Here is a 26153-nt window from a genome sequence, read left to right as displayed (position 1 = left end):
TGACTTTCCTATATTTTCAAAAGCAGGATTAACAAATACACTTTAATTAGAAATTACTACATATTCACTTACATTTAACCAAACGCCACCTTTAGAAATATAATAATACATGATTCTACTTTGTACTGATTCTGTTAAATTCAAAGTATTATTAGTCTTGTGAATTCCATTGCTTTAGAAAATTCTGAGTTCTATATATATATATATATATATATATATATATATATATATATATATAGACATACTTGTTTCAGAAATTTATAATCTTACTTCAGCAATATATATGTTTCGTTATTCATGTATTTATTCACAAATATTTCTATATACTTCTATATATTTTTCAAGAATACTTGGATAATTACCTTATCATATGTATATCTATGTATTCAACCATTTACGTGAAGGTATTTAATTTGGATATTATCATGAAAATTCTGCATAATTTGTTCTAAAAGTTTAAATTATTAGATTGACATAATATTTTGTTAGAATGTATGTATCCTTGTAATTTTGGAATATTGCTATTATAATAGCTATCATCAACATAAGGAATTTTAGTTTTTATGCTCGAAGTATTCAGTAAAAATATTTTTTTATGAGAATTCCGCAAAGTGTGACTTGATCCTATTTGTAGTTGGGGAAGAATGGAATGTTGTTTGATTATTCTTATTTCTTGAAATTCTGAAAAAAAAAATTATTGAATGTATTTGTTTAATTGTTAGATATTAATTATTATATTTATTTTCTATAAAATGTTGTTTTGGCCTTCGTATATGTGAGTATTCTAATGTTTTACCAATGGAGAAGAACATTGGTTGTGTTAACACATATCTATCATTTTGACATAATTGCATATCTGGTTTTGTCCTATAGAATTTGTGATGGAAACTATGGGGTCCAATACCACCATCTCCACCCTAAACCATGGGATATTGAGATGCTAGAAACATTGGCCTCTGGCTTTAGGCACTAGTTAAAGATTAATGAGCACACCCTTAACTCCAACTGCAAAATTTGATCATTTGTATGTCTAGATTGATCTCACAAAACCTCTAAAATTGGTCTTTGGATGTTGTGAAAAGTGCATCAAGTCATATTTTCTTTCCTTGTGGTGTTGTCAAAATGGGCACATTGTAAACAACTACGATCATCATCTAACCATCTTGACTGTCACGATGGAAGGTGATGACCTTCTTTCTATTAACCGGGATTCTTGCTTGCAAGAAATTCCGGTGCAGCAAGAAGAAAAAGATGGGGACTCGAGTGTTGAACATGTGGAAGATAATTTAATGGAAGCTGGTTTGGTGACAACACCAAATGACAACTTTCGGTTTGGCCCGTCATCAATGTTCCGCCTTCACCTAGCTGTAGACATGGACGAGGATTACATCTTACTCCCTAGTGCTCCATTGATGCAGCTCTAGGCAACACATGACAACCTCTGGCCTAGAACTCCATTTATACTCTCGTGTGGAAAGTCAAGAATGCTCTTAACCCCCAACAATCCTTATGTTAAAGATATGAATGAAGATGATGGAAGTGGTTCAGACGAACCTAATGATGCTAATGATGAAAAACCTCTGGGTGAATACCAGAAGTAATTTCCTTTAATTCTATCTTTTTAGTTCACTAATAAAACTAACATATTATGCTAGAATTGCGAAGAGGTTTCTAAATCCATAGCTATGAACAAGATTTGAAACATGACAGTGGGGCTAAGCCATGTTATCTTCTATCTTGTAGAAATATAATGATTAAAGAGCTACTCATTTTTGTAGTAAATTTACTAAATACTGCGAGTGGGTTGCTATGAATACTACTAAATCATCTGGTGGTTTAATTATGCTTTAGACATTGGCATATTTCTAAAATAACTCTTCTTACTTCCACTAAATTTAGTTTGAATTTAATTATCTCCTCATACAAACCTAAGGAATAGATTTTATCTATGGTTTATAATCCTCAAAATATTTCTGCTCAAAAAGGTTTTTGGCATGATTTATCATGTTTAATTGCTTTAAATCTTTCTTGATTGCTACTTAGGGATTTTAATCCAAGGTAGTCCGACTCGGCCTGGGCGTTAACCCGGCCAAGCTTAGGGCTAGGGGTCGATGGGTTCAACTAGGTTGAACAGGGGGTTGAACCAATAATAAAATACTAAAAAATATTTTATAATAATTAATAATGATAAAAAATAATATAAATTACATTTTAACAATTAATAAACACAATTAATTAAATGTGATATTTAAAATTTTAATTTTATATTTTCTCTAATTTTTTAAAATATTTAAAATTGTACTTTTACATACTGTCATTAATTTTTTAAAAATATTAAATATTAAAAAAACTCAATAATTAAATTCTCTTCAATCCTCTCCTAACTCGGAACTCACAAAAGAAAAAAAAAACATATCACTTGCACCACACCATCTCTCTCTCTCTCTCTCTCTCTCTCTCTCTCTCTCTCTCGCTTCTATATTTTCCCTCACTTCTTTAGATCTTCTCATCTCGGTTGGTCATCTCTCTGGAGCTTCTCCAGCACTTCTTATCGCCACCGCTTGCAATCGCTTTCTTCTGGTTTTCCCTCACTTTCTTTGCCACTGGTTTTTTATTTTTTTTGAAAAAATTAATCTATTTAACCCCTTAGATCTAGCCAGGTCACCTAGTTTCTGGGTAACCTGCTGGGTCACCTGGTTTTCTACAGTGTTTTTTCAAAGCCAGGTCATGGGGTGTAGCCAGACCGGCCTCATAGCTGGTTCCTGATTTTTTTGATCAAATCGGCCGAGCGGGTATGTGTTTGATAACATTGTTTTAATCTATTCTTAATCATTGTGAGCATCGTGGTAGGAATTTCAATCATTATGCTGCTAAATCTATATGTTTTCAGGATTTTAACTCTACAATACATTTATGGTTTGTCAAGTGTACCTTCACTTGGTGTAATGGTCAAGATGATCTTGCTAGGAGATGGGATCAGTTTATACAAGTTTCTAGCTAATTGTTCCTGGATCTTTAACTTTGATGCTTACAATAACCATCATGTCCCTAGAACAGCATCTTATCATTCTCTTGTTTTGTTATCAGTTATCTCCCATGTTTATCATAAGAGTAATTTTTTTAAATTCAACAATTATTGGTCTAAGTATCAAGGATGCCATAATTTCGTTAATAAAGCATGGAATTTCAATCCTAATGCCTCTCCCATGGATGTGTTTTTTATATTTAATTGGTCATAGCAAAGACCATCTTGTTGAGTTGAGACTTTTAAGAATGAATTTTGTTGAGACTGATATCCAAAATATTTAAAGGATTTCAATATCCTAGAAGCTATTAAAGCTTCTAATCACTTTAATTCCTTTGGTAGTCTAACTCTAAGATCCCTCTATGATCGGCACTCTACTCTTCTAAGACAAAATGTCCCCAAATGGACCCAAAGGACCAAGCTTATGTTACTTAAAAATGGTGATTGCAACACTAGATACATTTCTAATAGAATCTCTACCTTGATAGATGATTTTGGTAACACTCATTATGATTTTAATAGTACTTGTAAATGCTTTAGTGAATATTTGGACTGCTTCACCTGATATTTATGTTAATGGCCTTAATGAGCTTCCATATGATTTGAACACCCTTAGTAAAGGAAAACCAGAAATATTTAATTAGGCCAATGAGTTTAGATGAGGTTTTTCTTACCCTAGAGGGAAAAAATGTTGGTCTTGATGGCTTGAACATTGAGTTTTATCTATTTTACTTGGCAATAATCATGGACCCTTTTCTCTTTAACACTATTACTTTTTTTTCCAAACTATATCTTTACCTAAATCATGGGGTAAAACCTATGTGGTGCTTATTCCTAAAAAGGATGGTCCGAAAAAGTAACTAATTTCATAACTATCTTATTATGCTACATTTGCTAGAAGATAATTTCTAAAACCCACTCAAATAGGCTAAAAATGTTATGCATAAATTGATGGGTACAAAATAGAATGGTTTCATAGATAGTAGATCTAGTCATGATAACATTATAACTGTCCAAAAAATTGTGCATTCCCTAGACTATGATACCAAGAATCTCCCTTGGATTCTTCTTAAGGTTGATATTGAGAAATCGTGTAATGCTTTAGAACATATGCCATTCTTGCTTCCCTAGCTCTTATGAAATTTCTCTCAACTTGGATTATCTCAATCAAATCATGCATCTCCTTTTCTATTTCTCCCTTCTCATCAATGGCCAACCTTCAACTTAGATTATTAGTCATAGGGGGCAGATAGGGAGACCCTATATCCGCTTTCTTGTTTTTATTAGTCACGCAAAACTTTCAACTAGAATTAATCATCATCTAAGGTTAAACTTGATTCTGGGTCTACATATTAGGTTATTTACTAATTTTAACCATTTAATATTCACTGATGACCTTGCAATTATTACTAGGCTTCTAAAGTAGCTACTAAAAGCTATAAGCTATGTTGGACATTTATAATAATTATACATGTCCAAAGGCCAACTTGACAAGTCCATATTTCATGTACCAAGTTGGTGTAATACTGAGCTTGCCTTAGCCTTGAATCACATCCTTATGATGAACTCATGTAGGTTTCATTTCAAATACTAAGGTGTCTTGATATTTCATAAGAGATTATCTAGAAATCAATGCCATTATCTAATAGATAGTGCTTCAAACTCCATTAATTCATGGAAAATGTCTTAAATGTCCACAATATGGAAAGATGTTCTTATCAATATTTCTATTTTTTCTATTGTTGCATGGCTACTATCTTGCTATCTCTAAACTTACATAGCAATAGAAGTGGGTTCCACTCCATTAATTGCAGTGATATTTCCTTGTCAAAGACTGGGGGGGGGAGGGGATGGTTGTTCTTAGGAATGCTACAGTAGTTTTGATTGTTAGAATCTTATCACTCTAACAAGGGAATTATCATGCGAAAACTACATGCCAAAACGCAGCAGATAACAAAAATTTTAAAGGCAAGTAAACATGATAAAACCCTAGCGCATGCTAGAACTAGGATTAAATTCTAGATAAATAGATAATTAAAAGTTATACCTTTCTTTTGATGACAATTCTCAACGCACCCTTGTTCCCCTGAAATTGAATGGGACTGCAAATCGCGACTCACCTCTACTATCAGGTACACACGAACGCCTTTGGGAATCAAGCAGTTATGCTAATACCTCAAGAAACAACACTTGTTTCTTGGTTCTAATAGCAAGCACCCAAGATTCAATTGTAGGTGCGGCAGCGGCGGGTTCCGGCGGTGGGATCCGACAGCGGCGGCCAAGGGAAAAGAGTGGGTGGCGGCTAGGGTTTCTTAAGAGACAATCTCTCAATCACTCTATCTTTTTTTCTCTCTTCTTTCTCAGTTCTCATATTAGGGTTAGACCATCTATTTATATTAGAAACCTAAAACCCTAATTTATGAAAAAACCCTTCACTCCTAATCAAATTAGGAATCTCTTCTTTACTTGATTAATTAAACCATTTTAATTAACCAAATCAATTAGATTGGATCAACAATTAATAAGACCCAACCCGAATAAGCTATTTGCTCCACCTAATTTAGGTTTTTCACCAAAACCCTAAATAGGTGGTCCAATAAGTAACAAATTCTGAACCTTGATCCCGGCATTCTGAGTGTACGATCCTGTAGGTCCATCTAACATTGGCAATGAGCTTAAACAATTTTAACACTCATAAATCATAATTATTCTCTAGCAAGATAATATGATTACCCAATATTAAATGAAGGTCAATTTCGAGAATTAACGGAACCTATCGCAACCTCATACAATCCTTTGCCACTGAATATCTTAATTAGCATAAGGCATGGAGCGAGTCACCCTTATTTTAATGCTAATTAATTTCTTCATCTCTTAGTGAACTGACTAGGTCAAGTAAATGATAACTCTTATCATTTCCCTTGGGCATGGCCACACACTACTCATTCTCACTAATCAAGTGGCAGGTGATATTCACTCTCTCTACAAAGAGGGACAATCCCTTCACTTCACTCATGTCTCTCAGCATGAATAGCGATATACCCAAACATACCCTTACTTGTCACTCAGTTACGAATAATGTTAGGCTTAAGTTAAAGCATGTAAGGATTCATCCGAGATCCATAGTGATTTCAGGTAGAAGGTTTAGAGTACAAGAATTGCTTGAGAAAAACATATGACTTTACAACCATGTGGCGTTCTCAAGAGCGGATCGATCTAGGTACACTGTTCCCTAACATGTATCTATGTCATTTGATTGATATCCCATATCCTGTGACCAGTAAAACAAGGTCATCTCAAGAAAGACATACTAGTCTTAATTTATTTTCATTCCCATGAAAATAATCGACTAGGGACATTTAGAATATTGTTCTAGTTTATGCTTCAAGGTTTTACTATCCAAATCGTGCATTTGATAACTTGAACAGAACCAATATTCAAGGATATTTTATCTTATTAACTATGCACAGAAATAATAATAGATAAAACGATGCCTCATAATAATTATCCAAATAATAAGAGTTCATACAATGTATTGGGACTAGGGCTTACACTAACATTGATGACCAAAAATAGCTTTACTATTATTAACACTAAGGACAAACAATGGGTTCATATTCTCAATTTTATGTATGGTAATTTTGATATGTGGGTCAGCTTCGCTCCAGCTAAAGCTTCTTGGTTTTATAAAATTCTTAGCAAAACCACTGAAAAGCTAAGATGTAACCTTTGTATTAATGTTTGTAACTTTTGATTATGTGATATTTGGATAGATCCTTAAACTTTTGATATCCTAATGCTCTTAAGCTTGCCTATACAAATATGGATTTTCCAATTAAATCATTACACACTCTCTAATTCTGTTCATGATCATTCCTTGAAGGGTAAGGAGCTTACAATCTTCCTGGGCAATCACTTGAATTGGTGTACAAAGATCTAACATAGAAATATCTATGTTAGATCTTTCTATGGTAATTTATTGAAATGTCTAAGCTAACATAGAAATATCTACTAATATTGTATCATATAAAATAAACATAATGTTGTAAACCTTTACTATATGAATTATTATCATCAATAGCGGAAACTATTAAATTAAAATGGGTGATTTCTAGGAGATAAAAGTGGTATATAAAAAAAATCATTTTGAAAATCAGCTTGAGAATTAAAAAAAAAAATTATACGATCAAACTTTGATTTAATTATGTCTTATGTTTTTAAAAAAGCAAAACTAAATACTTTTCTTCTTGTTATATTAGTGTTTTCTTTTATAAATAAAACATTTGACAAGTGCCATAGCCACATAGGAGATCTAGAGTTTGATTCTTTTGTAATGTGTGATTAAGACCTAATAATAAAAGGGTGTGTAGGGTAGTTTGGTCATATATATATATATATATATATATATATATTTAAAATTTTGATGTTTATCCAAATCAATACATACAAAAATAAAAATAAAAAATAAAAATAAAAATAAAAAATTAACAAATCAATAAATTTAATTTAATTTTTGTTTTTTTTGTTTGTCTATGGGTTGCAGCCGAAGGTTCTCTCTCTCTCTCTCTCTCTCTCTCTCTCTCTCTCTCTCTCTCTTGTTTGGTAGGCCCTCTCTTTAATGACCATCATCATCAACATATATAATTTTCAATACCATCCTTGTTAACATTTCATCCCCAATCTTTAAAAGAAAATGCATCTTCTTTCGATACTAGCATTTCTACAAATGGTTATATTTTTTTTAGGTAATTATTTCTTGATTTCTTTTCAATTTTCTTATAGTTTCTTCTCAATGATTTCTATTCCATCAATGTTTATTTATTTATTTGTGTTTTGGAAATTGTGGATAAGCTGTTGTGATATATACATGTTAGGAATACTCGATCTATGATTTCGAAGGGATGAATTATATTAATTCTCTGTGAAAATGATCAGTGTGATTATATTATTTTTAGAATTACTAAAATGTCACTTGTTCTCCAAATGAGCATAATAAATTTAGTAGATCTTGGTTTTTTCTTTCCTCAATTATTATCTTGACCAGATTGAATTAGATTGTGATCATCTTGATTATATTTTTTTAGTGATTTTCTATGATTTGCTATTTTGACTGCCATTTGTTTAAATTTTCTTAAAAAAGAGTTTATAATAATAATTTACAAACTTTTACACATTCTTTATATAACTATAACATGAAAATCAAAACAATTTTTTTTATTAAAATGTTTCAAATATGCTCCCTTGTATTTTTCTCTTTTTTATGGTAATTTTTTCATAATTATCATGATAATCTCTACATATTGACATATATATATCTATATATATAACTTATATTTTACTATAAGATCCAATGTTGCTCAAATACTCAAATTACATTCTGTAATTGCGATTTTATAATAATTTATTCACTCTACAAAGAGACAAATATAACTTTACTCTTCCCAGATAAACAGTAATGTCTGAGGCATGTTTATCTGGAAATCGCCTATATGCATTTCTGAATACAAAACCATTAAAATCAGTCATTCAATAGTGGCTTTATTGATATATCTTATGAATATCAAAAGGTCACACATATGGTAATAGATTAAAATTCATTTGAACAATTTTTTTAATCATGTCCTCTCTAGACTAATTTATATAGTTTATTATTTATGTATCAGAGCTGCATACTTCCTTTAGATCAAAAATATCAAAAACAACACCCTTTACATTTACCATGCACTTGAGCTTGGCACATACTCACCATACTAACATTTACTCTTTTTATTCAAAGAGAGAAACATGAAGAAGGTGTGCAATTTGGCTTAAGGATGATGAGAAAGAGCCCTTACTAGATGTGGAGAACATGATGAAAATAGTATGGTCCTATGCCAAAGATTGTCTTCCAAGCAATAAGGACCCTCATTTAAGGACAGAGGGTCCTACAAATTCATTGTCAATGGTGCCTTTAGAGGAATGAATGTACTTGCAAGAGTTGGGTGGCTTTGCATGGATTCTGATCACATGGTTTGTAAAGCTATAAGCCACCCAATAAGGTGGCCTTCATCTTTAGAGACTAAACTCATGACTCTCTTTGTCTTTGTAGTTCTACTGCTTTAAGCAGTTATAATGCAGGAGGTCCAACAAGAATATTGACTGTGAACTTGCTATAAGCATACTGAAGGGAGTAACAAGACCACCCTCATAGTTTGCTAATTTGGTTGGAGAAATAAGGTACAACTTTGCTGTAGTTAAGGTTGAGATTATGCATGTTTGTGAGAAGTTCACATCTGCTACACATAGGCTTACTTATTTGGCTGCTTTCATTGGGAATTCTCAATACTGGAAAGATATATTTCTGATGATCTTATTGACTTTGTTGCCAACTCTTTTGATTGATCATAAAACTTTTTCTCTGTTGTCAGCTCTTTTGATTCATCATAAAACTTTTTCTCTAGCTCTCTAATTGTGTGTATGTAGTGTTTATGGACCTTTTGTTTAATTGTTTTTTAAGACGTAAACGTAAGTTTTTTATTTCTTATTTGGAAGCAGTGGTTTTTTTTTTGTTGGGATAAAATGGATAAACCATGACACCATAACAAAAAAAAAGTATAGAAAAATGTATAAATGTTGCCATCAAAATAAAGTAAAGAAAATATATAAATAAAAGAGGAACAAATAATAAAATGTTGTTGATAGAATACGGAAAACAAAAGTTGCCTTATTTAGTAGAGAAAAGTCTAAATAATGTCCTCTAAATTGTTACAGAAATGATTGCTAAGAAGAGGATAGGAGTTAACTTAAGCAGACTCATTTTAACGTGGCCAATTAATTACTAGAAGTTTTACTTCTTCAATTCCAAAGCCTCAGTGTAAGAAGCTTAAATTTTATTAATATAAGAATTAAATTTAACGTTAAAAAGATTATGCTAATAAATAGGAGGTTTTGAATAGTGGTATGGTGCTTAGTGTGATTTATCTATTTGGAAGTTTAATTACAAGTGGGCCATATAAACAAGATTTAAGAGCAATCATTTGTACTTTGTACTTGATTCGAATTGAAGCAACACCCAATAAAAGGTCCCCATGGTTGATGTTGAATTAATTCTAAAATGTGATTGATAAAACATCTGCCATATGCTCCTACGTTGTTTTCACTTCATCCAAAATTATAAATTGAACTAGTATGAGAAACTGCATTGCATCATTCATTATTTAGCAAGTTGAAAGTAAAAGATTCATAAGACCCCAAAGTTTGCATCATGGGTTTGCTTTTGCGATAATCTCAAGGATCCTAATCCTTCATATTGACCAACCAACATCGGTTGCTATAACTTTCAAAGTCATTGCATATTCTCCACTTTTTGTGTTCACGAATAGAACATTTTGTTGCCTTGGTTCTTGGTTTCATACTTGTCCTGATGTTGCAGAAGATGCTCCGTGGTTATTCATTCAGCATTGTTCAGTGTTTAAATTTTTTAAAATGTTGATTGTTTGAAGAATATGTCATGCTTCTCTGGCATTCATTTATGAGGGTGAAGGTATTCTATAAGTTGGATAAATCTACCTTGGCAATTGCAATACAACTTTCAAAAGAATCTGGTGCCCTTACCTAAGTAATACTAGCCCTGGAGTCTGCAAGTAATCAGGAGAAGACAAAAGGAAAAGCTACTTACAGTTTCGCAATATTGTTAATCATATTTTTTTCTAATAACTTGACCGTCTTATTATCTTTTTTTCCTTGCTGGTGTATTTTTACGGAGGTCATGTGACATCGTGGAAGAATGATCTTGGAGAAGAGTTGCTTTTTTGTTAGCAATAAGGTACCGACCATTTTCTGGATATTTCTTTTTCTGCATGAAAATTAATTGATATGGGACTAAACCTTTATTCCTGATGAATACAGCCTTTTTCCTAGTCATGTTTAATTTTCATACTCCTACATTTTCATGTTTTCATGCCTATTTTTCTTCTCCAATCATACATGAACAAGATGGAGAAAAAAAAAGTTTAATTGAGATTAATTTGAAAGGCTTGGTTTTATTATTCTTCCAAAAGCATTTCATGTGTGTGACATTACCAATTTAAACAAACGCTATTTTAACCTCCTAAGATGGGAAACTAAATTTCATTTTGGTGCATTATCCATGGATAGAGGGAATTTGCTGGTTATAAAATTTGAATATCTCTATAATGCCCATATCAAATAATAAAATACTATAAAAAGGATGAATTGGTTATGGATAGCACATGCACTCCTCAGAGCATGATTGCTTTCTGTGCCCATCCTCTCCTTCCTATACCTGTTCAATGCATGCTCCCCCAAGAAACAACTGAAACCATGGTGTGCATTCAGGCAGTTGCATTGCTGCACAAGTCTTATCTTTAGTAGGCTAAATGCTCAAATGAAAGTATTTTGCTAGAAGATAGTTTTGAATCATGTCTTTATTAGGATCAACTTTCAAACTATAAGCTAATCAGATTGCTAGGGCATATACTCTGAGAAAAATTAGTTTCAGTTGATGAAGTGTTAAGGCTTGGTAGGTTGATGTTCTGGTTAGGACTGGGATTAGCATATAAATCCTTTTTAAGATAGAATTATTGATCTTTTGAAGTGTGTTTGCACTAGATTTGGGGGATTTCCTTAAATACAACTGTTTCTGAAATGGTCATAGAAAACATCATCTCACCTAAGATTTTCTGAACTATTATTACCATCTCTCTGTATGTCACTCTGTTCTTGGCATGTAGCTCATATATCTGCAGCATGGTTTTTATTTATTTTATTTTATTTTATTTTATTTTAATTTATTTATTTTTGATTTTTTATCAATCTGCTTCTGTTAAAATCTGACATGGCATAATATGATGTATTTTCTTTATCAATCTGCTTCTGTATTTTGTAATGGCACAACTGTTACAATCTAACTGCAGTTGTCAAACTTTGGACCTCTTGAACAACATGGCTTTGCAAGGATTGGGTTTTGGAGCATTGAGTCATTGACACTTAATCACCACCTTTTCCAACTAATAGCACCAGCAAAGCTTTTGCTGATTTGATCCTCAAGCCATCTGATGAAGATTCCAAGATCTGGCCTCATAGGAATGGTTTGTAAATGGATTTAATACTTATTCTTTTTATAACATTCAGTGAAAATTATATTAGCTTCCTAATTGTTTAATTTTATCCAGCAAGCATTTTTTTTTTTAAAAATCCATTTTTGTGGACCTAGTTAACTTAAAATCATAATATTCTCTAAAATTTTGATTAATAAATAATTTTTGTTATATTAATAACAAATTTTTCATGTAATTTACAAAAAAATTCTTTTAATCATATACTTTTAACCATCTTCACGTTAACAATATATTTTATCAAAAGAAGTCTCAATTAAAATAAAAATATTCACTATGAGATAATGTTAACATCTCATTAGAATAGAACCATTATTATTTTAAAATTTTTTTAGATTAATCATTTCTATATTTTTATGTTTTTTTATGGAAAAATAAATTTCTCATTTAAGATTGCTATAACTCTCACCGCCTAATGATCCCTTTCAGTCAAATGATTCTAAAAAGATTTATATTTAATCCCTCCTTAACTAATTTCTAGTTTTGAAATATTATAAAAGACATTCTGTAATAAGTATTTAAAAAAATAAATCGATAACTATAAATTTTTTAATTATTGCAATTTATATGATATTATCTTAAAGTATTTTTTAATATCTAAAATTATAATTTATTTTTGGGGAAAAATTAACAATGGTTTAACAAAATAGATTAATAAATGAAAGTTTTTAATTATAGCTATTTATTTTAAATTATCTTAAATATTTTTGAATTTTAAACATTATATTTGATTTTTGAAAAACAAATAATATGATGGCAAACAAGATTCAAACTCATGATTAATATTATTTCTTTATTAAAAGTAAAAACATTTAAAGGATAAGTAAGCTAAGCCTATTCAAATTTAACCTCACATCAGCTTACCAGGAAAAGAACATGACAACAACTTATAAAAAGCAATCATAGCGAAACTAATTTTTTGTTATTGTTTTTTAAATTTATATTATTTTTTTAAATTACATTTTATAATTTTCTTTTTTAAAAAAAAAATAAAACTCAGTGTGGCGGTTCATGAACTGATGGGTCATGCCCGATCCGCTGATTGGAGTGTGCCCTAGTCGGATCCGCTATGCCCCATTGTAGACCAGCCTAATTAAGATACCTGAATCCATCAAATCGGGTCTAATGGACTTGATTAATTGATCTGTACCCACCTCTTGTCCATATCTATGAAAAATAATAAATTTACTTGCAATTTTCATAAATATCTAATTTTGTAAAATAAAAAGTTTAATTTTATATACCACAAAGTAAACATTTCATAAACTTCAAAATTAAATGATCATATTCAATGATAGTTATAACAGAACCAACATGTGGTTGATTCTTATTTATGAATTATTTTAATTTAGTAACAACTTATTTTTAAAAATAATGTAATTTTTTATTTTAATTACAAAAATAGGTTTTTTTTAATTATTTATGGAATTTGTAAAACGGGATCAATAATGACCCCACATTTAAAACATTTAAATAAAAATTTTTATAAAAATTTTAAAAAATAATAAATAATAAAAGAATTGGAAAACGGGATCAATAATATTTTGCACTGAAAGCGGGGAACGGGTTCATTGATTTTTCCAAAAAGAACAAAAGTAAAAATTGTAATGATCCCGTTTTACCCACTTCCGTAAATAATTAAAAAAATAGATAACCTACTTCGTAAATAATTTAAACAAACCTGTTTTTATAATAAAAAAATTACATTATTAAAAAAAAAAGCCTTTAGTAACTCATAATGTTTTAAAATAATTACCAATTTTTTAGATATTTTTTCGTGCCGTGGTAGTTGCCATGTCCATTGTCCACTGAATTAGTTTTTCTAATTTAATTTTATGCCGGTGTTCTTGCCGAGCTCACTCATGATGGTTCTCTCTGCCCAATGATGTGGCAGGTACCAGTCCTCGGATTTGGAGGCGTGTCAGGCTGCGTGTTTCTTAGCCATGGTGGAGATGAACCTGCGGATTTCTGATGGCGCCGAGATGCGTCTTGTTGGAGCGCGGCAAATTGGACATTCCGCGTCGTCTCTCTCTCGAACTGCAGAGCATTTAGATTTGGAGAAGAACATGCTGCCCGCTGGTATTTCTCTTCTTCTTGTGTTTTTTTCTTCTCTACGGATTTTGATTTTTGTTGGTTATGTGGTTCAGGGATTTTTATATATATATATATATATATATTGTTTAAAATGGTTTGTTGGTGTAGAAATTTGGTGGAGTGGTACTTTTTCAGTGTTGTCATCTGCATTGATATGTCTAAAGTATCCATGAGATTAATTTTTGTTGTTGCTCAAGAGAAAATCTGTTGATAAGGACAGATTTACAACCCATCTTTGTGGAAAACTGTCACTAAAATTTAATAATCTGTGTTTTACAAGAGAATGGCTGGACCATAAAGAAAAAGGAAAAAATTGCATAAGTTCAGATGTTAAAAACTAGCTTAGTGTTGGCATGAATATTTGTATTATTGAGGTAAACAATCTATTGAGCATCTGACTTAGTAAAGCACCTTGGTATTTATTCATTTAATTTGATCAATTAGCTTTGCCAGAGAAAGTTCAGTAGAACTTAATGGTTACTGTGAGGAAAGTGAAAAAAATAAATTGCCAAATTGGTGCCAATATGTTAAATTTTGGTTTTGTCTTTTAACACATATGGTAGTTCTCCTACTAATCACTACCAGCATCTGGTTGGGATCTACTCTTCATGTCTCTAAAAATCGTATATGTGCATTTACATGCAATATTGCCTATTTGGTTTGATGAAAATAAAAAACTAGGATTTTTTGTTCTTCTCTTGGTTAGTCCATGTATTGCCAAGCAAATCAAAATGGTATTTGCTGTTATATTAATGTTAGGAGCATGCAGCCAAACCAAAAGCTGGCCCAAAAGCCACCTGTTCTGTTTTAACCATGTTCACATTTCGGTTCAATGTAAAATCTGCTTATCAAACAATAGTTTTGTTTGGTTATGTTTAGAGATTAAGAAAGCCATAAATAATGCCATCAAACCAAACCAGTTGATGATTTTTCAGATTTTATTTCTTTTGTAGATGCGTTACTTTTCCTTCTGTGGTGATTTTTCTATCAGTTAAATTATTCTTACTATCAAAGTGTGACTTTCCTTTACTGGTGAATTTAGATCGTTGTTTGTCTGTGTTTGTTTATTTGGTCTTGTGAGGTTCATTAACGAGTCAGATGATGATAAACTTTTCTTTTGGTATTCACTTCATTCTTTGTTTAAGACATTCAAAACATGCCTCATTTTGTGGAAGTACATTATAATATATCTTAAGTGGTTGCACTTTTTTGTTCTTTTGTGTTGCAAATTCTGCTTTTCTGTATCTCGATGATTTGACTTGTCCTTTTGGTAACATAGACCTGTGTGATGTGGACATTAGAGAGGAAGAAGCAAAAGATATTTCTGACACTGTATCAAACTCAAACTAAAGTTCTATATTTTAAAAAAGAAGGATAATATCTCAATGGAAAGGGCAATACTCTAACTAAAATAATATATGAGAAGAAGAAACAGAGATTGTTGACAAAGAGGAGCAGGCTCAAACTAAAATATCATTTACCAAGGAAGAACTATAGGATGTTGATAAAGGGAAACAAACTCAAACCAAAGTAACATACTCCGAGACTAGAGGATTAGGAGATCTGTGGTTCTTTGCCTATAGCGCTTGCTGCCTGTGGGCATTGTGTGATGGTTTTGTCTCCTACATACTTAAATAGAGCCCGGGATTGTCACTATGCTTCTGCAAAAGACCATAAGAAGCGCATAAATGTATCATGATTTGGAGGTGAACAAGAAGTTGCATTTTTCCTTGAGTGTAGAGCAAGCATTGATTGGGTGCTTAGTTTATTGATATTAAGTAATTAAAGACTTCTTTAATTCTATCATGTGTGTTATCTAGTACAATTGATATTGTGTGATTTTGTAATTATTTTTATTTGAGTACTAGTGAGTTAGCAGTTACTTGTGTTTGGATTAAGTAGAAATAGAGGAAAAAGAAAATGAAACTGTTTTCTTATGTTTGTTTGGCCTTTTTGCTGAACTAAGGTGATTGACTTTATTTTAAAAAACAATTGATGCACCTCCAGTTGTGAAGTTGGCACAAAAAACGCACGCCAGAAGCTTTGCCAATGATGGAACACAGGGGTTCCTAATAGGTGTTTGTAGACAGTAAAATGCACCGGAATTAGTTATAGTTTTGTTCTATTCAGATGTTTTAGTTTAGCTGGTTTTGCATTAATGACCAATTTGTAATTGCAATCCCTTCTTATATAAAACCAAGAAAGCATTTAACTGATCTTTACTTGGTCATTAGCCAAAATAGTCATAGTTTTCTTCTTCCGTTCTTTGTTTTGCTGCTCCTACTTACATGTTGCAGTTTCATTTTCTTTTATATTTATATTCTCAGGTTTATGTTGATCATCCTTCTTATCACAGACCTGGAAGTTTGTATGGTGATGAACATGGTACTTTTGGTGGCAATCAGGTACTCGTAGTATTAATGCTGAAGCTGGAACTATGTTGCACATACTGTGGCTCTTGTGTCAATTGCTTGTTTCATTTTGCAGTTTACATTGACATTACTCTGTCATGCAGCAAGTGAGGCTCCTTTAGCTTTTCCACTAGGGAGCTATACTTGGCAATAATTGTTTATTTATTGACAATGATTAACATGCAAGTCTTCTGCCAGTGAATGCTCTTAACCTTTCAATTTCTGATTTTTTTAATTCCATTTCTTAATTTTCTCATCTAATCCTCTTGCATCTGATTTTGTGCTTGCTGCAGTAATATAGCTTCATGCAAATTATTCAGCTTCTGAGGATATTAACTTTCAGTGACCCGCATTAAACTTCTATTTTGCCTGTGCAAATATTCCCTGAAAGCCTAAGAAATTCCACCCAAATTGATTAGAGGAGAAGAACAATAAAAAGAGTGTTTAAAAGATTGCATTTTTAGATGTTTATTTGGTAAGGTACAACATGGAAAAGTAATGGGTTTTCAGGATTTAAGAAACAATCTTGCATAAATTTGCCTTTTCATGTGTACATTTAATATATCTTAATCCGGGGGCATTATCCGATGGTCTATAATAAACGTATGAAGGCCTTTTCCTTTTATTCTTTTTCCTGAAGTTCAAGAAACATAAATCCAAAATCATCAATATATCTATCTTACGAATTTCTGAAGTCATATGAAGTAGTAACAAATGAACTGGCTAAAATGATAATCTTGGACAAGTATGATTTTTCTTGTGTGTATATTTTCTTTTTGTATCCATTACTGCATCTTGTTTATCTAATGGCAATAATAGCCTTTTCTTAGTTCCAAATTTTACAAAATTACTCTATAACTCTGTTGGAAACTCCTGTGTTTTTAAGCTATTGTTCTTGCAAATGCATGGCTTGCCATTTAGACTTTTGGGTGCAAAATATCATCCACATGGTGCTTACAAAGATGCTCGCAGCATTCTAGTTATTCATAAGCATATCAGGTATAAGGGGACTTGAAAGGTTCCTTTCTATTATTGTGTTCAGTAATACAGAAGTATGTTGCATGTTAATCTCAATTTTATTTCCATTTGTTTCTATATATGGATGGGTGTGGAGCCAGCAACAACATATTTTAACTTAGGATTGCCATCTCAGTGGTATGGGCCATTAGAATGGACCTTCCCCCACTTGGCCAAGGAAGCATGATCTTGACACGGGTGCAACTGTCAACATCTTGAAGGGTTCGATTGTCACAGCTGATCGTATACTAACTGTTGGCCAGGTCACAATTCTGCCATTTTGGTTTTTATTTCCTGAAAACCTTTTAAGGGAGGAAAAATGGGAAAACTCTGCATATCTATTTGGAAATCCATTTAGCAAAACATGACACGGTTATGCTTGAAAAATAACTACTGCCGAAGGTGAACAAGGACTTCGTGAATTATTAAGGAGTCGTGAGAGTGCATTGAATGGTATTTACGTTAATCACTATATCTTTATCTTTGTTCTTTTTTAGCAGATTGTTTTTGAGATAGAGGAGGATGTGAACTTAAAAGGTTTTTGTATTGGCAGGAATAACAAATGGCATGTTGCTGATGTATGGAATCCAGCAACCGATAAACACATCCCATTTAACTATTCTGTTGATCTCTCTAGGGAGGTGATTTGGATTCTTACATTTAAGCAACTTAATTGAATAATATTATTGGTTTTTTATGTTATATAAATATATCGTCACTAATTGGACATCTTTTTTCAAAATCCGGAGTCTTTGCAAAGCAGCATTGCAGAAGGAGCTTGGGCTTGCTGTCAGACTCAGGTCAGATTGTCCTTTGGGTAGAAATATACTTGTTTTTTCTCCTGTATTATTTCTCCTGCGTTTGTGTCAAATTGACTTTCAAATTTGTAATGGATTGCAGATAGTATTCATTGGAAGATTAGACTACCAAAAGAGCAAAGATGTAATTATCAACTATGCTGGAGCTATTGCAGGATGATGTCCAATTTGTAAGATAATCATTTCTTTTTAACTACTTTTAATAACAAATTATTATTGAACTCAATGTATTTTGTGATACTGAAATTAGCTTTATGGTCATCATCACTCCATTAAAAGGTCATTTGACACTTGTTCTCCCTGAAACTCTCACTATTTAAGGTCGCGGTTATCTGTTATTTAATATATGTGTTATCTATGTGCAGAGGGTGCCAGTTCATCTTGTTGTCAATAAGGTGTCTAGGAGGCTTCTTTCCTTTTATGTTCTACTGAATTTCCATTCTTCTCTTTTTGTTGTACTTAATAACTTTTCCATATGACATTGAGTGAGGAATGACGCCGTCATCCTTGTAACTTTGCTTGTGACAAGGAAAAAGAAACGGCCAATAGATGCAATCTATTTTTGAATGTCATTAGATGCTCAATATTAGGAAAAAAAAAAGTCATTATTTATTATTCTAACTTGAGAACTTTATGTTTTGTTAATCCTTCAATTTTCCACTTTACAAAGGATATCTGATTTTGTTTATTGTAAGAGAGTTAAATATTTCAAAGCTCCATGGCATAATGTGTGCATTTTGTTGGGAGTTTCTTATCCGAAGTATGAAGTTAATTTATTTTACTAGTTATCTTTTATTGTATAATTTTCTATTGTTAAATTGCCCTTTAAGTTCAATATATAATACATGGGAGCACTGTCTTTGAATATGAACCTCTCTTATTAATATTATTTAATTTTGCCACTGTCTTGCATGTTCATGTGTCAATTTATTACTTGCAGACTCATATGAAGTTTATTAGCATCTAATTTTTGCATCTCTTGGCATAGTATATATCATAAGTGATACTTCCTCGCCATTATAGATTATATGCTTTGATCCGGAGATCCAGGTACTGAGCAATGGATGAGATGGGCTGAGTCCTCCTACAAAGATAAATTCCTTGGTTGGGTTGGATTTAATGAACCCTTTTCCCACCATATAACTGCGGGGTAAAATGGATCTATTTTTGGTTGCATTATAATTTTTTTTTTCTTTCTTTGCATGCTTGTCTGCACAAGTTAGATAATTTAAGCTTTATGTTTTAGTGAAAAATTAGATTAGTTATGTTTTTATTGAGTATATATATTTTTTATATAGTTTAATGAGATTTATATAGCGATTGCTAGATTAAAGTTCACTGATAATGGCTGATTGAAAATTCTGACAGGTAGGTGTTTTCACCACTTTTGAAGGAGAGTGTGTTGGTGGTAAGCTTATAATCATATCCCATTGATTTTTTTTACACTTCATTGATTTGCATTATGCAACTAAATGCTGGCTTTTTCCTGCCGGTTGGTATTCAAATCTTTGTTGTTGGACCAAATTTTTTGCTTCAATTTCCTATTGTCATGACTTGCTGAATAAGTGAAAAATTCATGAATAATTCATAAAAAGAATTTGAATTGAATAACTAGCTGTAGGATCTAGTTTGTCATTTGCAGAGTTTTGGCAAATGTTGTTTCTATAAACCCTTACAGGTTCTTTATTACAAAACTTCACAGGCATTGTGGACAGCTATAAATACATAGGGAAGATACAAGTCTTCGTAGGAAGGACTGATGAAGCGAGGAATGTTGAAAGATTTTTCATGGGGCAGTGCTGCCACAAAGTACAAACAGATCATGGAGTGGGCCTTGATGGATCCACTATACATCAGATGAGATGCTCCTCTCTAATCTCCTGCATTGAGCTCGGTCACTCCTCAATCTCTCTCATTTCTTTGTTTCTTTATCTATTAATTTCATTTTTCGGTTGATAGATCTTTCCTCCATAAGGCACTAGAAGTCAATAGCTTATGTTGACACATTGTTTTCTATTGTTTTCTTTCTTCTTTCTGTATATGAGTAAATTAATGGCACACGCAGCATATATTTAGGTTGAACTAAGCAAGACAGTTTCCAACTTCTCATCAAGGTCTCAGTTGATTGAAGAATTGACAAAATATCCACACGTAAATGTTAGATTAGATACATAAATTATTCTTCATGTTATTGTGATTAGTATTTTCGATTAGCATCATTGCTACACATAAATGTTAGATTATATTCATATGGTGATTATTTAGAGAAGGATGAAATGGTTGGGATGCTGCAGTAATGAGAAAAGATTTTTCACTGAAATATTGTGTGAAATCTGGTGTTTAGTTAATGGTTAAATTTGATTAATGCTTTCATGTAGGGAATGTGAGTTAACGAATTTTCTGTTTGATGTTTATTAAATGTTCACCAGTTAAATCACAGGATGTTAAATATCAATAGTTAATGTCAGTTGCAAGTAGTATTATTAGTACCATTTTATTCAAATTTTCCAACCTAGGCATGATGATTCTCATCAGAGGAATCACAAGGTTCTGGTTTTCATAATTAGCTATTTAGTTTGGCTTAAAAAGTAGAAACCGATCAGTGGTTCAGTTCCGGGTTCAACTTGAGCTCTAACAAAATAAACCAAAACTGAATGATTTTGCAATGTATAAATTTCATTGTCCTATATAATTTTGCATGACTCACATAACAGGCTATATGATTGCCAACGATCTTCGGGTCTATTGGTACACGGATCGCCGATAGAGTTCTCACCGAGTGGTAAGAGTTCGATTCTACCGAAGACATTTCAGGAGTTGTGAATAGTGATTGCATGACGGGTGGTTCCCAGTACCACGTGAGTACCGCCTGTCCCCACTGTTTCACCGAGGCACTATGACGTCCCTGAGTCTCAGTGGGTTCACCCCGTTTCCTCTTCTCAAAAAACAAACAAAAAGCTATATGATTTTTGTTTTTTGGTTTTTCTTCTTTGTTTTTCATAAATAGAGAATTTACAATGCGGTTCCTATCACTTTCCATAAATATATGGTTTTTTTCTTTTATTAATTTAATATACGACCCCCTGATTTTTAAAAGAAATTAAATTAAAAAAATATTCCATGATGACCTTCATAAAAATCTGATCTCATTTTATGCTACATCCCTTCTTGCCTGCTCTTTCTGTAAAAACCAAAAAAACTTTATATATAAACAACTTCCAAATGCCTCAAGCAACAATATATAACTATCTAAGCAAAGTCCATTGGCAAATAATAATTTTTTATAATACTATTTTCTGTTTTTAAGTTTCTTGCAATTATTATCAAAAACTTTATAATAAAAATTATTTTGAAAAAAAAAAAGTTCTGTAGAGGCATGGTGGACCAAAACAAAACTTTTTTATATTCTCAGTTAACCTGAGATAATTAACAATATCTTAAAAACAATTTAAAATATTTTTTAAATATTAAAAAAATGAATTTATTTTAAATTTACCTTTGATATGAGATATATAACTTAAAAATCAACTAGAATATTTTCATAAATGCACAGATAAAATAAAAAAAATCTTTATTACGTTTAATTAACGAGAGAAAATTATCAATATTTTAAAAATTAATTTAAACTATTATTTAAAATATTTTAACAATGGATAATAATATTTTTCTAAATATCCGGACAATACAAAAACAGATATTATTAGAATCTAATACATATTAGAAGTAAATTTAAACTAAAAATTTAGAATTAGAGTTCTAATAGGAATAAAACAACACTACAAATAATAGAGCCAAGTTGTACAATTACTTGTTTTTGTCTAAAAAAACAAAAAGGTTGGAACTCTCAACCTTGAAAGCCCTCCTAGTCATGGCCCTTGTAGTTCCTCAACCAGTTCTCCCTTCATTAGATTTCAGACAAAACCAGCACAACCAATTGCATCATAATGACACAGTTGGTTTTTTGAGCTTGAATTTTCCTACCTTAAAGAAGCCTCTATTCATATCCTCTAATCAACAGATACTAGACGATTCTGATTCCTTGAGGGGCAACAAGACTTTAACTGGTTAGTATTTAATTGATTACTATATTATGTGTTAGAATTAAGTTTTTTGAATAATTTTTTTAAGAAAAAAAAAAAGTATAATATGTCATTACAGTAATAACTAATAACTGAGCGGTTAAGACAAAAATATATATAATTCAGAAAATATTTTTGATTGGAAATATTTTTATTTATTTATTTATTTATTTATTTATTTATTGTTGCGAGCATTATGCAATGGTTGACATCCTTTTGAAGTTGCATTATATTGCCAATACTGCATGGGCATGCTGCTCGTTAAGTTTTGATAATAAACCTGATTATGCTTAAGCGATCACTGTTTTTGTGATCTTTTTATAGGGGAAGGTTTTCAATCTGGTTATGCATTTGACTGATGGCTTTAACTGATTTGTATTTTATTAATGACTCAAACGAATTTCTTTGAATTTGGTATTGTTTTTATATTTTTGTATATTGATGATTTCTCTTTTTATACAGATAATGGTGATGAAAGGGATGGAACACTGACGAAAGTGCGATATAATGTTATTTTTGTAACTGCTGAAGCGACACCGTACTCGAAAACAGGAGGTTTAGGTGATGTTTGTGGTTCTTTGCCAATCGCGTTTGCCACACGTGGACATCGGGTGATGGTTGTATCTCCGCGATACTTGAATGGAAGTCAAGATGATAAATATGCATGTGCAAGTGATTTGGAGAAACACATAAACTTATCTTGCTTCCAAAGAGAACAAGAAGTGGTGTATTTTCATGAATATAGAGCAGGGGTTGATTGGGTAATCACCTATTTAATTTTTATCGTATCAAAAGCATTATGTGGTATATAAATAATAATATTTCTGTTATCGCATATTTGTGCAGGTTTTTGTTGACCATCCTTGTTATCACAGACCGGGAAGTTTGTATGGTGATGAGCATGGTGCTTTTGGTGACAATCAAGTACTTGTTATAATATTAATTTTTGAAAATTTGAATTTATGTTTCACATCTTTTACATATATTATGTGAGAAATTTGTTTCATTTTTGCAGTTCAGATTCACAGTACTTGCTCATGCAGCATGCGAGGCTCCTTTAGTTCTTCCACTAGGAGGTGTCACTTACGGCGAGAAATGTTTGTTCCTTGTTAATGATTGGCATGCAAGTCTTGTGCCACCGTATGCCCTTCAACTTTAAATTTCAATCTTAACCTTTTTCTTACTAATTTAAAAATTATCATGTTACTAAACTATCATTTGTTCCATGACATTCAAGGCTTTTATCTGCAAAATACCGTCCAAATGGTGTCTATAGAGATGCTCGCAGTATCCTTGTTATTCATAATCTAGCACATCAGGTATTACAAGTTATATAATTCCCTTCGAGTAATGCAAATGTGTTCTGTTTATTCTCTTGATATTCAATTCTGTTTGCTTTTTATTGATGAAAAGGGTGTGGAGCCAGCAACAACATATGAAAACTTAGGATTGCCACCTGAATGGTATGGAGCTATGGAATGGGTGTACCCAACGTGGGTGAGAAAACATCCCTTTGACACTGGAGCAACTGTTAATCTCTTAAAGGGTGCAATTGTCACTGCCGATCGTATATTGACTGTTAGTAAGGTAATAATTCTACCATCTTACTTTTATTTTTTTTCTTAAACACTGCACATCGGCTTTGAAATTCATTGTAGATATTAATATAACAGGGTTATGCTTGGGAAATAACTACCCCTGAAGGCGGAAAGGGTCTCGATGATCTATTAAGCAGTCGCAATTATGTTTTAGATGGTACTTTCTTCTGTCACTAATATTTTGCTTTATTTGAGATAGATTAGGATGCCAACTTGGGAGATTTTTTGTACTTCCATCCAGGAATAGCAAATGGAATTGATGTTGATATTTGGAACCCTGTATCAGATAAACTTATTCCGTTTAACTATTCGGTTGATGATTTATATGGAAAGGTACTTTAATTGAACAATTCTACAAGTTACGTCAAATTTTTTATGTTTTTATAATTATGTTGCCACTGACTAGATTCATCTTGTGTTGAAAATTCAGAGCCTTTGCAAAGAAGCATTACAAAAGAACCTTGGCCTTGCTGTCAGGCCTCAATGCCCATTGGTAAGAAATAACTTTTACCTTCCTCATTGATGAATTTTGTGTCCATTTTGACTTTGCTCTAAATGTTTTTGATGAATTACAGATTGCATTCGTTGGAAGACTAGACTACCAAAAGGGCACTGATCTAATTTTGTCAGCTATGCCTGAGATCTTGCAGGATGATGTCCAATTTGTAAGATAACTATACATTTTTTAAAGACTAATCTATGTAAATTCCTATAAAGTTAACTGGCACATAAAATTTCCATCTGAAGCTGATATTTCTTGTTGTTGATTTTAGGTTATGCTTGGATCAGGAGATCCAGTTACTGAGAGCTGGATGAGACAGACTGAGTCTTTGTACGGTGATGACTTCCGGGGGTGCGTTGGATACACTGAGCCTATGGCTCACCAAATTACTGCCGGGTAAAGTCGAACTCTTTTCCGTGGGATGGAAGTTTGTTTATTTTCTTATATATTAAGTGAAGATTATTGAACTTCTAAAATCAACAGGTGTGACATATTTTTGATGCCGTCAAGATTTGAACCATGTGGTTTGAACCAATTATATGCAATGAGATATGGAAGTGTTCCAGTTGTTCATCACACTGGTGGCCTTAGAGCAAGTTTTTCACTCATGAACTTCTTTCCACATACAACGCAACATTTAAATTGTCATCTTGATAATGCTTGTCAATTTGATCAACAGGATACTGTTGAAAGTTTTGATCATTTTACCGATGAAGATGAGCGCGGCACTGGTTGGCCATTTTCACCGTATTCAAAGGAGAGTATGTTGGCGGTAAGCTCATAGTAAATCAGAATTACATTGAATAGCTTGCTCTAATGAGTATTTCAACTTGTAAGCATTTATATTTTGAATATTTGTAGGCATTGAGGACAGCAATAAAAACATATAGAGAGCACAAGTCTACTTGGAAAGGACTGATGAAGAGAGGAATGTCAAAAGATTTTACATGGGATAGTGCTGCTGTTCAGTATGAGCAGATCATGGAATGGGCTTTTATTGATTTACCATATGCTGGATGAAATGCTGTTTTGTAAACTACCAACTTGAGCTCCCAATCATTCATTCATTCTTGTTTTTCCCCCCTTGATTTATTTTTCCAATTTTGTAATTTGCAACGGCATATATATTGTAAATAGTGAACAAGTTTTTTTTTTAAAAAACAATAAAGCATCACTTGAATGAAAAGATGTATTTGTCGGATGTATTTGTTGGGTAAATTTTTTGATAGGGCATCAAACTATGGTTATTTTTTATTTTGGGTCCAAACTTCATTTGGATCAAAATTATTACTCAATTTTAATTTTGTTTCACTATAGGTTTATCTAACCGTTTTCAGCCTATTTTTGATGATGTGATATCAGAAATTCTCTGTCAACACATAAGATAGAATTGTCAGCTTAGCAAATAGCATGTCATATATATAATAGCAAAGAATTCTCAGCATGTACATCATTAAAAATAGGTCGAAATCTCTCAGGTGACCACTCGGTGA

The 26153-nt window shown here is 32.0% G+C and overlaps 1 protein-coding gene across 15 annotated transcripts; it reads left to right on the top strand.

Annotated features, from left to right (window-relative positions):
* The first annotated feature begins 13936 nt into the window (after positions 1-13936).
* On the top strand, positions 13937-25748 carry LOC120280345 (soluble starch synthase 1, chloroplastic/amyloplastic-like). Of its 15 annotated transcripts, XM_039287152.1 has the most exons (21): positions 13937-14220; positions 16563-16640; positions 17568-17645; positions 17765-18116; positions 18217-18463; positions 18564-18651; positions 19850-19889; positions 20184-20375; positions 23023-23321; positions 23407-23484; positions 23576-23700; positions 23798-23879; positions 23974-24147; positions 24234-24315; positions 24400-24491; positions 24589-24651; positions 24734-24823; positions 24932-25056; positions 25144-25252; positions 25340-25432; positions 25522-25748. In XM_039287152.1, exons 6-21 carry the CDS (start codon positions 18619-18621, stop codon positions 25678-25680), a joined length of 1836 nt encoding a protein of 611 aa, XP_039143086.1. In that variant the 5' UTR covers positions 13937-14220; positions 16563-16640; positions 17568-17645; positions 17765-18116; positions 18217-18463; positions 18564-18618; the 3' UTR covers positions 25681-25748. The 15 variants fall into 15 exon arrangements, 14 of the variants coding, with proteins under 14 accessions (XP_039143086.1, XP_039143089.1, XP_039143088.1 ...); XM_039287155.1 differs by lacking the exon at positions 17568-17645 and having other exon boundaries at positions 16592-16640; positions 17800-18116; XM_039287154.1 differs by lacking the exon at positions 17568-17645 and having other exon boundaries at positions 17800-18116.
* The last annotated feature ends 405 nt before the right edge of the window (positions 25749-26153 follow it).

Source organism: Dioscorea cayenensis, chromosome 17, assembly GCF_009730915.1.
Source record: "Dioscorea cayenensis subsp. rotundata cultivar TDr96_F1 chromosome 17, TDr96_F1_v2_PseudoChromosome.rev07_lg8_w22 25.fasta, whole genome shotgun sequence".
In the NCBI taxonomy this organism is placed as follows: Eukaryota; Viridiplantae; Streptophyta; class Magnoliopsida; order Dioscoreales; family Dioscoreaceae; genus Dioscorea; species Dioscorea cayenensis.
This window is presented reverse-complemented; position numbering and strand designations above follow the sequence as displayed.

What these genes read in the sequence shown, in the direction of transcription:
- LOC120280345 (XM_039287155.1), top strand. Translation starts at nt 18,619, where the DNA reads ATGCTGGAGCTATTGCAGGATGATGTCCAATTT. An exon ending in TGCAGGATGATGTCCAATTT is followed by an intron (nt 18,652 to 19,849) that starts GTAAGATAATCA and finishes AAATTCTGACAG; the next exon opens with GTAGGTGTTTTCACCACTTT. An exon ending in GTATATTGACTGTTAGTAAG is followed by an intron (nt 24,148 to 24,233) that starts GTAATAATTCTA and finishes TTAATATAACAG; the next exon opens with GGTTATGCTTGGGAAATAAC.